The following is a 13,307-nucleotide window of genomic DNA, read 5'->3' as shown; positions in this document are numbered from 1 at the left end:
ATTACTGTAAGGCTTGTAATATTTCGTTATGCTTATGTTTCTGTATTGACGATGACACCCAACGTTTTAATATAAATAAAATACATTTCTTGAGAAATGCTTTGATAATATAATTATCATGTTTTTGGGAACAAATTCCACAATATTATTCCTCAAAGAGGATAGTATGATTTTAAATAAGCATAAAAAAATCTTAATTTTCTGGCTGTGAAATTGGGGATATCACAAAAATACCCGTAGTATCGACATAAACAATATTATATACCATGTGCTAAGCATCAATCAAACATCCAATATCTTATAGATCGTTAGGGAAGATGTAAAGGAATCGATATGTCCACATGATTTTGTCAACATCACCATTAATCTCAACCTATTCGATTACTCTCCAGCTTACATAAACATCAATTTCCTTTACGAATGTCCAAATTCTTTCAATCTCCATGGGGCCCCTCTTGATTCTTTATCTTGTGATCACATGGGATTGATAAATTTATTGTTTTGCCCGAAGAACAATGCCCTATAATCTATAATAACAATGTAATTATGTTGATTCTTGTAATGGTAGTTGAATCCACATGTATGGTAATTCAATCGGTTTTGGATCAAGTTCTCGGGGAAGGATTTAAGGTTAATTACGACTCTTTGTTTGCAGAAAATGGAAGAAAAAGGTATACCATCAGAGAAGATGAAACTCACAAAAAAGAAAACGTGTTGACTGTTTCAAGCAAAGGATTTGCTACCAATTTTCCGACAAGGATACTTTATTCTTCCTTAAGAATATAATTGGGAACCAACACGCCTATTTCAGAACTAGGTTTTTTATTTGTGATGAACTGGAAGCAACTACATATGGTTTTGACGATTCATAAGAACTTGGAGATTGTGGTTTTGACATTGTTTACTATGGTAAGTTGATCGATGGTCGAGAAGTGGTAATGAAATGCTTATACAAGAAGAACTTCAAGCGGGTGTAAAGAAATCGAGGGGTGCAATTTGGGGGTTTTATAGATGGGTTGAAACTAAATTTAGGTGATGAAGTTCGAAAAGAGGGAGAGAGAGAGAGAGAGAGAGAGAGAGAGAGAGAGAGAGAGAGAGAGAGAGAGAGAGAGAGAGGAGGATCTAATTTAGTCAATCTATTAAATGAGATGACATAATGGTAACCGGTTTACCCTTCCATTCTTCCAAAATGACCAATTATACCATATAAAAATAATCTTATGCCCCTTGAAGCACCAAAAAAAATTTAGGGATTGATTAAACCAATTTCAAAAGCATTATAGGGCTACAATTTCATTTTCCTTTATTAAAAAAAACATTTAATTGAAGTTCTAATTTTTTTAATATTATTGATTATTACATGAGTAATAGTAATTTATATTTATAATATATGTCATTTCATTACCGTTAGAAATGAAAAAATAAACTCTTCCTACACATAATACAAAGCGAGGTGGAATGACTTGTCCACTGATGACGTCTAGTCCAGCAAATGGTGAACTTAGATCATCACACATCCATGCATCCCAAGATTGAAAATGGTGTCAATGCGGCTATTTATGCCCTTGCTTGGACCATATGGAAGTGGTCAAGTGGAGGAATGATTGTATAGAAGCATTAAAGACCTTGTCAGCGACATAAACAATTTGGCCCTTAATTGAATTAAAAGAGCCGCGAGAGGTTCTTGTATTGATTGGAATAGATGGCTTAGCTACCCAAAGTCTCAATGTTTAATGCCTTGCATCAATTAGCTTCTCGCCAACTTCATTCAATAACTGTTGATGTTCTAAAAAAAGAATAAAAGATGAGTAGAAGAATAACATTCCATGATAACTTCTCCGTTACATTTCTTCTTCGTAGCAAACAAACATGATTTTTTCATTCCGTAGTAATATTCTATTCACCACCATTTAATTATTGTAGACTTGAATCTATCTTAATAGTGATTTCTATGGAAACGAACAAATACATATTTTAGATATTTAAATCTTGTTGTTTTTCAAATGGTTCTAATGAGTCCCAGTTTAAACTTTAGAAAGAAATGGTTTTCAAATTATATGATCCATCGGAAAATAAAACAAACAACCCTAAATTGATAAAAAAAAAAAAAGATTTGACACACATACTTGCAAGTTCATTGAAAAGCTTACAACCTTACGTTAATGAATCACTTATTTTTCTTTTGATTTATAGATGAAGCAAACATCGTATTGATTTTCCAAGAACTAGCAGTTGGAAAGCTTGGTCGATGTTGTTAAAGGGAAGCTCGTGGGTAATAAACTCTTCCAATTTTATCCCATCCTAAAACAACGAGTCCACATTCACATACTATCGATCATACATACATGCATACATACACACATACATACAAACATACCTGATGCATACATTGGTCAGCAAAGAGAGGGAGTTGGGATTTCCCTTTGAAACCACCGAACACTGATCCTGTGATTCTTCGTCCATCAAACAGCTCCATTGGATGCAATGGCAACATTCTTGGTGTTAGATGAATCCCCAATACTATTGTTAGTCCCCATCCCTGTATACAAATACCAAATAATTACTATATAATCAAGTTTAATTTACATCGGAATAGTCAAGGTCAAAAAATGGCATAAAGATGCTTAACGTCATGGGTCGACAAGAAGGCTTCCCGAAGAACATCAAGATTTCCTACACACTCGAAGCTGAAGTCTACCCCTCCTTCCGTCATTTCCCTTATTTTCTGTATGCATTCCATCACTATTCAATCTCTAATATAAGTTAACATTTTTCTTAATCGACTTTATATAAATGACACGGAATACTTGAGAAAAGTAGCATTTTATGATACACACATATACTAGCTAGCTAATTACCTCATGTGCCGACATTTTAAGATCCCTCGGGTTTATAAAATGTGTCATTCCCATCGTTTGACCTATAAATATAAAACTGAATAAGTTAATATATCATGCATGCATGTAAGTATATTTAGTTTTTGAATGAAAAGTTTATCATATACATGCATGCATGCATGTATTAGACCACCACCAATCAGGATTAAATGAGAAGTTTAATGAATAAAAAGTGATGATGTGGCCAAATAACCCACTATTGTAACCTTAATTTATTGAATAAGAGTTCAATGGTGATTGAACGGGGTATTGTGGATTTTAAAGTGTTTATATATATATATATATATATATATATATATATATATATATATATATATATATATATATATATATATATATATATATAAAATTTATTTTTTATTCAGTAAATTAATTTATTAAGTTAATTAAAATGATATATATTAATTTTCTAGGTAAATATATTTTGTTTATAACTTACTTTTTAAATGTCTAAACAATAATTTGTTTTCTAACTATTCATAATGAAATTACATATTATTAAAATGTTCCCAAGTATGCCCTATTAAATCATGTCGAAGAGCATGATTACCCCACCATCATGTAGCTTAAAGTTTCTTTGAATCTAATATTGAATTTCTTCGATAAGTTCTTGAATCACGCGTATTACAGGATTAATACCATTGTACATTTATTTAATATACTATTTGTAACTTGTAATATTTAATTAGTAATTTCTATCTTTTAATTCCTAATTAATCTAATATTTTAGTTTTATGTTTTAATAATACTTATAAAAAATATAAAAATATGGTGATATGATATTTCACTAAAATTTAATAGAGTTTAATGGAATGTAAATATTAATATATAAAATATTATTAGTTAATGAAATGTTGATGTGCCAATTTATTCAACTCTTAAGACAATTCATGTATGGATGTATATATATTATATTATAAAGGAATTGCTTTACCACATGTGTTTGAAAGCCTCAAATTCTTCGTATTTCATTATAATATATCTATTTTATTAATTTAAATGTGTTATTAAATGTGAAATATTATCAAATTAGAGGTATATTTTTGAATTATCAGTTATAATATAATTAAAATGTTAATTTAATTATTATGATAAATCCAATATATATATATATATATATATATATATATATATATATATATATATATATAAAATAAACATAAAAATATTCAAAAACTTTTTTTAAACGGTTCAAAATGTTTAAGTGTTTTAAATGTAAAACTAAATCGGCATGTTAAATTAACTAAAAACGAAAACAATTTTTTTTATAATAATTGAAAATTTCCCAAATAAATGGTTTTTAAATTAATTACAATAATAATAATTAAAAATAACATAAACTTATAAATTACATTATGTTATCAAAACTCAAATAAATAATATCTAAATTAATTAATCATAACAATTAAAGTAATATTAAGTTGAAATTAAATTTAGTTTTAATCATATGTCAATTGCAAGTAACGACCTTAAATTATATGATTTTAATAGATGTTATAATATGATTTGAAATCTTTAAATTTTAACAAAAGCAAATTAATGCAAGAAACTATTATTATATAGTTAATTATTTTTAATATGTATTTGTGTAAGTTTTAAGTATAAAGTTTTACTCTAGTTGCAGTGTATATAACATACCTTTGATATGCTTGTCCGCATTAATATCGACTCCTATGATTTTAGATGCTCCTATTGTTTTGGCCCCTTGTATGACCTGATATCAGACGTTCCTCATTCAAAAAAAAATGAAAATTGATTTCACCAAATCTTTGATCTATTAATATTATTACCGCCAGTCCCACGGCACCCAGGCCAAAGACTGCGACTGTTGAACCGTGTTGAACGTTGGCAGTATTGGTTACAGCTCCAAATCCTTGACACAGATATTTTAATCGTTGGACTTATGTTCAAATCAATAGGTTAATATTTGATTATGATCGAAAATAACTAACGAATATGTGTATATATTGACTAGAACCTGTGGACAGACAGCAACTAAGTAAAGTCATCTTGTCAAGGGGAGCTTTTGGATTGATCTTAACAACACATGCCGAGTCCATGACTGTGTACTCGCTAAAAGTGGATGTGTTGAGAAAATGGTAAATGGGTTTCCCGTCTTGCGTTGAGAACCTGGTCTTCTCATCATTCCTCATCACGCTTCGTGATGGATCCACGCGAAACTTTTCACATAGATTGGTGCTTTCAGACTTGCAATAAGCACATCTACGACACTCGCCATTGAAGATAGTGAGAACATGATCTCCTTCCTTCATATCCTGCACACCCTCGCCTATACACTCGACCACCCTACCAATCGATCCACACATAACATAACTCACTTACCACAACTAGCAATGTAAAATTTAATAAATACTTACATTAACCCAAATTAAAATTCAAGTTATTACCCGGAGGCTTCATGTCCAAAAATACGAGGATACACTCGTTGTGATTCATTCTACATGTGATTAATTATGTGCATATATTAATAACTAAGTGTAAATGATATGTATATCAATATACATATGTTAGTTACAAACGTACCTGGCCTTGCCACGCACTAAGATCAGTATGGCAAACTGAGGTGTACAAGATTTTGATTCGGACTTCCAACTTCTGAGGTGGTTGGACACGAATTTGTTGTATGGAGAAAGGCTGTCCAGGACCCCAAGCCACAGCAGCTTCAGGCATCATGAATATACAAAAAGCTTCAGGCATCATGATTATTAAGATCGATATACCGCATAGAATTTACATTATCTAAACCAACCTGTGCATGTGATTTCTTTGCCCAAAACACCATTAGCTGGTTCTATGACGTTGTCCATCTGGCTGCGTTTAAATGATGTTAGTTAATGGAGGGAGTTTGCACTATATATATACATTATACAGTCAACTTTTGGCGTCTATTTCCAGAGTATACGTAGGGCAGCTTGAGCTATTGCGAATTCAATTCAACATAGACCATCCGTATAAGAATTTGTTTAATCATCTAGCTAGGTGGCTTCTGTGCGTATATATCCTATATGCTTGACTATTATATATATATATATATATATATATATATATATATATATATATATATATATATATATATATATATATATATATATATATATATATATATATATATATATATAACTCAAGAAAGAGACATATATCTAACCATTATCAGTTAGGTTGGGCTCATTAAAGACTGAGCTTATTTATTAGGACCATCATACACTACTAGAACACGGGAGTTATTACTACCGAATGAAAAGTGTCGTAGAGAGAGAGGATTCTTTAAAAAAATTGAAAAAAATAAAAAAAAAATACAAATAAATCGAGCATAGTACTACGTCGGAGAAAAAAATAAAATAATTTTTTTTTTATCATTAAAATTGAAGTACATATCATTTTTATTATCCATGTTAATGAAATAATTTTACAAACACGTATTTTTACAAAAAAAATGTATACAAACACCTATTTTATTATAAATGTATACAAACACGGATTATATAAAAATATATTCAAACACGTTTTAATAAAATGTATACAAACACGATTTCATAAAATGTATATAAACACGTATTATATAAAAAATTATTCAAACACGGTTTTATAAATTGTATACAAATACGATTTTATAAAATGTATACAAACACGTATTATATAAAAAAAATATTCAAACATGTTTTTATAAAATGTATACAAACATGATTTTATAAAATGTATACAAACACGATTTTATAAAATGTATATAAACACGTATTATATAAAAAATTATTCAAACACGTCTTTATAAAAGAAATGTAAACAATCACGATTTTATAAGAAAAATATACATTTTTTTTATAAAAACGGATTTGTATATATTTATATACTTAATAAATACCTATTTTTATAAGTAGATATTTCATATACAAAAAACTTTTAAAAAAAAGTTTTATATTGAAAATATAATATTTTTATATGAAAATATGTTTTTTTTTTGTATAAATATGATTTTATAAAGAAAAAACACATTAGAAACAAAATTTTGTGAAAAAAAATTGTAAAAAAAAAACTAAAGTTAGGATGAATTCATAATAAAATTCTAAAATTTAGGCAAAAAGGGTAATGTTTGGATCAAATTTGTAATAAAATTTAAAATTTGGGCCAAAAGTGTAAATTTTGGACCAAAATTGTAATAAAATTTGAAATCTGGGCCAAAAATGTAATTTTCGAAAATTGGATGACCTGTTGACCGGATCAAGGGATTAAATTGAATACGATTACCGGTATTTGGGACTTACTTGAATAAAAAATATATATAAGGACTAAATCGATTATGAGGTCAATATGTAAGGACTTTATTGCAGTTTTCCCTTAAAAATAAATGTAATTTTTAGCAATTGTAACATGTATTCTATAAGAATTAATGTAATTTTTGTTTTAATTCTTCAATTGATGGTTCGAGAACTTTGTTATTCTATAAGAAATTTTTAAAGTCATGATCAAGAATTATGTTCAAGAATATTTTTATTATTTTATGGTTCAAGAATATTTTTATTTTTGAACATACTCAAACATATTCTGTCAGAATGTCCGAACTAAAAACCTTATAATTTGTAAAATTAGATTTTTAAAATTAATAGAATCTTTGATCCCTTAAAATATGCAAATTTCCTTTATTAAATCTATGTCTGACTAAAATACAATTATAGTTAAATTAGATAATATTTTTCAATTATATTTAATTAAATAATATGTATTAATCACTTTCTTAAAATAAGTAAAAATGATTGGCCCACATTTATGCATACAATAACACAATAATTACTTTGAATAGAATAATATAAGCATATATATATATATATATATATATATATATATATATATATATATATATATATATATATATATATATATATATATTAGAAAAGTTTGAGGCATGTGCTAAGCACGACCCATAGAAAGTAATTTGAGAATTTTTTTTGTGTAATCTAATGTCACACAATGAAGTTATGGTGATGTAGTTGAAGATTAATATGAAATAGCTTGGCATAAACATATTTATTAACATAACGTACATTATAAGTTTTATATTGCGAAGGTATCATTTACATTTTATTTACATATTCAACAATATAATATTCACACATTAATTTCCATTGGCAGTTGTTTATTGCTTCATCATCGGGTAATACATGGAAGGTAATACATGGATGGAATGAAGTAGGTGGCATGTCAACAACCCTTATAATAATTTAAATCGTGCATATAAATTATAAATTTCAAATCAGATTTAATATAAAACAAAATGTAGCTGTAATTTATGTTATATGCATTCCATATTTGAGTTGAAGATCAAGTGGAATTTTTGAGTGAAGTTGAATATTTACTAAAGTAATTTGACAAGTTACTATAATATTTTTCTAATTAGAAGAACATGATGATGGTGTTGCATTATATTTGAGTAAATAATGATTATGTTTCTGCAAATGTTGTCATTGTATGTAATTGATCTTCACATGAATTTTTATGAAATGAAAATGATTTGCAATGATATAAGTATTATACCTATTTGATTTTCTTTGTTGGTCTTGCAGAAGCGGGTGCATAAGTTTCTATTTCCTTGGATCTCTCGATTTGATGTTGGTTACGTTTTTGTGTTTGCTTAGATGAAGGTGATTTTGTTGATGATTGAGGTTCAGTTGGATTTGATGTTTCGATTTGTTGTTGGTTTTGGGTATGTGGTTGTTGAAGTTTATGTGCCTTAACAATGACATATCTTGTGGTTGTTTTTTGTTGGTGTTGTGTTTATATGATCGTACAAATGCTACAACTGATAATGATTGAATTGATGCTGCAATTTTGCCATGAGCATCTTCTCCCTGGTTCAATTAATGGGTTAGTTGTTTTGATAATGTATTTCTTTACATTTGGGTAAATTAGAAAATAGTTTGCTTACATTGTCTTCGGCATCTCTAACTGCATTTGGATTAAACGGAATGAAGGTTTCTATATCTGGAGTAGAAATAGTTGCACAAATGGATCTGCTCCCAGCATTGATATCAATTGTTGCTCTTAACATGTTTAAGGAAATACATGTAGTATTAATGTTTCGGTATATGATAATGTAGAGAAGTAGTAGACTTACATGATTCGGACTTTTGATTCAGTTTTGCAAGCAGGGCATGTGATGATCCAACGAACATCTGCATCAACTGGTTTCAAACAATTAGCACATCCTGTTTAGGTGAAACTCCTATCTTGATGTGGCAAATTGAGATTGCCTTTACCCATGTTACTTTACCCTATTTTAGAAAAAACAAATATGTTGATTTGGTATTTATCTTTGGAATAGAAAAGTTAATATTTCTCATTGATTTAGATTTGTGTACTAACATTTGTCATCCTTGTGATTGCAATAGGTATTGGATGTATATCCTCTTCTTTGGGATGTGGCAAAAGAATATTAGTATCTTTGTATGTTTCCCTTTGAATTAAGTCTTTTATTTCTTTGCTATTTTGTTGAAACCTGATAAATAGAATGAAGTTATCATTGAAATTAGTAGTTGGCTAATAGTTTTGTTAGAACATACCAGTTGTCTAGCCGTAGATCTGCGTTGACTGGGGGATTTATAAGGATTGAAGATCCATTACCTGTTGACAGTGATAGCCCTGCATTGTGAGTTACTTAATGTTTCTGATTTCTTCTATGTATAGGCATATATGTTGCGTATGTGGTTATAAGATTAGGTGACCGTACCATAGAAAGTTGTGATCTTCACTCTTATAGCAAATATCATTGGCGCACTGTGGGAGATTTCTTCTAATGCTTTTCCCTCATTCTTATTGAAGGAGTCCCATAATGTTAGTAGAAGAAGTATTTTCCTGATGATAGTATACATGAATGTAAAGTTTTAATAATTACTTTATCTATAAAAAATACAATAATTTTGGCTTGTTCTTGGTTAATTGTTTTACATACTCTTCATTAACAATAATCACATCTCTCTTTGATGATGTTTTTGTTCTTTGATTCATTTGTTCACTTGGAAAGCATTTAATAACGACGCTACGTACATCTGTGATATTAGAACAATAATCTTTAGTGAGTTTGTAGTAAGTGTAAGGTTGTATGCCAAATATGTAAAGTTTGTCTCACTTTGGTTGTTTTCTGCATCTACGTAAAGTTGAATAGGCATGGGAGTGTTGGAAAGGTTAGATCTGGTTGCGGTTCAACGAGGGTTTTTGGTAAGTGACCAGGAATGCTCGTATGACCCGAGTCGATATCTTGGTTCTGTCGGTATTAACTTTGCATTTGAAATGCGATAGCGTTTGTATTGTTGGAATGTGTTTTTTAAAAACTTGAGATAGTCACTAAAGATTAAGGCTGATACCTTAGTACCCTGTTAGATGTACACACGAATTAACATAATATACTTTAAACACACGCTGCAATGTAATGTTTTACCTGGGTATCAGTAAACATTAGTTTTCTGTAGTAATTTTTTGATTTGCTCTGTTTTGTATCCCCACATTCTAAAACCTGAATGATGACAGTCCATTTTTTGTTCAGGTTTGGAGTAATATACAATATGTTTGATAGTTCCCTCTCCGTCTTGTTATGGCTTCGCTTATTGTATCTGAAAATGTCAGATGGGTATTTTTGTATGCATGGTTAAGTTAATTTTGTACATGCATCGGTTAAGAAGTCAAAAGTAGTCGTTGAAGGAGATGTAAATTGATATTTATACATAGACTATCATTTTTGCAGAATCCAGTTATTATATCTGAATAATTATTAGAAATTTTTTGGTATTGTTTATGTGTTTATAGTTTATACGGGAAGCGATGTTTCACTTAATTACAAGAATAAAGAAGATGTGTATGAACACGAAAATAACATATCAATAATGTTATTCTGTAATGTTTGACATTAATCGCAGTCTAATGTCCAACGTTAATCGCAATGACATGAATGCTGATCGACAATTGAAACAGTACGCATAAACACGAAAATATCATACTAATAATGTTAGTCTTTAATGTTTGACTATCCCATTGTTTGTTTGTTCATTGGCACTTTTTTTGGGAATATGTTGATGCCAACCAAGTTCTCCAAATGAAAACATTAAAGGGTACTGTAATGGATCATAACAACCGTAATAATACTCAACACTTTTTGGTTCATTACTATGTGTTCTAACTTCAATATTTTTTTACCATGTTCTCCGTTCTCTTGGCCTTCAACCCAAAAGTGCTGCAACTTGTGCGACACCACGATTGTTATACACTCGTTGATCTTGTGTAGGGACAGTCTTAAGAATAGTCTTATATTCATCTAAACATGGTATGTCACTTAAATTTCGGAAAAAGCATGCATATGGATTATGATGTAGATAGGTTATGCATGTTGCAATTAAGTCTTTAGATAATCGTGGGGAAGTTGTTAATCAATTTTCTATTTCGTTCTCTGTATCGTGAAAATATAATTAAAGGTTTTTAGTACTTTTCTCATCAGGATGTAAATCATTCACAAAATGATAAACTTGGCCTTAGACTCTAAAAATGTAAATACCCTTATTTCTTTTTGTCAGGTTCTTGTCTGCTGTAACACCAAACGAAGTGAAGGAAAAATGATTATTGTATGTTCTAATATATGTTCTAAAAGATTTTGCTTCTTCTGATGTAGATGTTAACAAATTACACATGATAAGTGGGAGTTCATTATTGGATAAAACAATACGACCTTCTAAACAACAAAATTTGATGTTTCTGAATAAAACTTCACAACATTACAATAGGAACAACATACTACTTCAGGAAGAATATCTGCAGATAAAATAACTTGCTTTAACAGCGCCTTTCCTTTTGTATTATTAACCTGATTACAGATGACATTTGACATTGCAACTGATTTACCAATAACTATAAGTTTTCTTTTGTTAGTTATTCCTTTTTCTCCAATTATGCTTTCATTTGCGTTGGTTGATTTTTCTACTGTGGTATCATTTATTATTTTTTTTGTAAATTAACTAGAGATTTGAATTGCAAGTTTTCTTTGTTTTCTTTCTCCATTTTTTAATTGCATCTTTTCTATATTTTTTGTTATATTCACAAGCATTATGAATCATGTCTAACTTTTCTATTATGTCATTATAACGTGCCTGTGTTTTTCTTCCAATTTATAATAGCTAATCTTCTGTATTGTTTCTTATTTATAATGGAACAAGCAACAAGTAAAGCTTTTGTGTAATTATTAGATGCTTGTTGAAATATTTTCATGATATTCAAGTTTGGAATATTTAAATTTACAGATGATGTTTTTTCCTTAATGGTTACACCTATTCAGTTGAAAATTATATTTACCTATTGTCACAACTCGAAATTTTAAACCTAACAAAGCCTAAACCCTAACCTAGCACAAGTGAATATACATTACACTCCTTGTTGCATTGTAGCCTCGATAGCTATTAGGGCTTGTTTATAATTTAAATATCTAAGCCTAGATTGAACCTAAGTTAATTTAGGTTAGCTTAATGTAATATAAATCAAAATAAGAAGGTTTAAAACATAAATATACATCATATATTAGGGAATTCGGTCCTAAAAGTGAAATAAATGAAGAATTCGGGTTTGGGAATCTTTTCCCTTTGTTGTGTTCGGCCATAACATTCACCAAATGGTGAATTCGGTCTTTGCATGACCGAATTCTCCAAGTTCTAGGCCCATTAGAACCGATTTCACCCTAAGGCCCAAACCCTTGACCGATTTCCCTTCTGCTATATATATTTGTTCAACCGATTTCATCCTCATTTCATTCATTCCCACACCGAATTCTTGCCAAATTTTCTCTCAATCTTCATCCAAGAACGCCCTCACATCTTCATCCCATATTCATAAATCCCACCGAGTTCATCAACCACATTCAAATCTTCAAATATTCATCCCACCGAGTTCATCCATTTCCCCACCGAAAACCCCTTTCCACCAAAAACACCCTTCCCCCTTTATTTCCAAACATTTCCAATTAAATTGTAAGTCCTCTTTATATAATTAAATTATTATTTAACCCATTATTTAAATTAATTTATTATTAATTTAAATACGACGAATACAATTATTTTTAGGATACGACCACTGTTACGTATTCTAACCCACATATTTTTCAAGCTTTTTCAATGTTTTCAGGGTGAGAATACAAGTAAAACACAAGTAATCTTGTGTTTAAAAATATAATTTTATTTATTATATTTTCTTACCGTTCACATGCATTGAACATGAAACTTACTAAACACGGCAAACATTGGGACTACTAGACTTACAAACAAATTACAAAACACGTTAAGACTCAACTATTTACAAGCATAGATTTTAACATGGAAACAAACTCATAAACTAGTTTAAGTATAGTTTATGGAATGAACGAACTAT

General features: G+C 29.5%; 1 protein-coding gene across 7 annotated transcripts; it reads right to left on the bottom strand.

Annotated features, from left to right (window-relative positions):
• Positions 1–1,361: 1,361 nt before the first annotated feature.
• On the bottom strand, positions 1,362–5,924 carry LOC145119691 (alcohol dehydrogenase-like 3). 7 transcript variants are annotated; one of them, XM_079055394.1, is made up of 11 exons: positions 5,668–5,924; positions 5,442–5,578; positions 5,306–5,355; positions 4,876–5,204; positions 4,688–4,770; positions 4,536–4,611; positions 2,859–2,920; positions 2,630–2,725; positions 2,378–2,539; positions 2,154–2,301; positions 1,362–1,786 (listed from the first exon to the last, which is right to left on the bottom strand). In XM_079055394.1, exons 1-10 carry the CDS (start codon positions 5,723–5,725, stop codon positions 2,188–2,190), a joined length of 1,167 nt encoding a protein of 388 aa, XP_078911520.1. In that variant the 5' UTR covers positions 5,726–5,924; the 3' UTR covers positions 1,362–1,786; positions 2,154–2,187. The 7 variants fall into 7 exon arrangements, with proteins under 7 accessions (XP_078911520.1, XP_078911521.1, XP_078911523.1 ...); XM_079055395.1 differs by having other exon boundaries at positions 1,362–1,775; XM_079055397.1 differs by lacking the exon at positions 2,154–2,301.
• Between the last annotated feature and the right edge of the window lie 7,383 nt (positions 5,925–13,307).

This window comes from Lactuca virosa, chromosome 6 (assembly GCF_052849685.1).
Source record: "Lactuca virosa cultivar CGN04683 chromosome 6, Lactuca_virosa_CGN04683_v6, whole genome shotgun sequence".
Lineage (NCBI taxonomy): Eukaryota > Viridiplantae > Streptophyta > Magnoliopsida > Asterales > Asteraceae > Lactuca > Lactuca virosa.
The sequence above is the reverse complement of the archived record's forward strand: the minus strand, read 5'-3'. Positions and strand labels throughout refer to the sequence as shown.

Excerpts from the sequence above, each read along its gene's own strand:
- LOC145119691 (XM_079055394.1), bottom strand. The coding sequence starts at position 5,725 with ATGGACAACGTCATAGAACCAGCTAATGGTGTTTTGGGCAAAGAAATC. Across the intron at positions 2,921-4,535 it reads TGCGGACAAGCATATCAAAG|GTCAAACGATGGGAATGACA; the intron begins GTATGTTATATA and ends TTATATTTATAG. Across the intron at positions 2,726-2,858 it reads TTAAAATGTCGGCACATGAG|AAAATAAGGGAAATGACGGA; the intron begins GTAATTAGCTAG and ends GAATGCATACAG.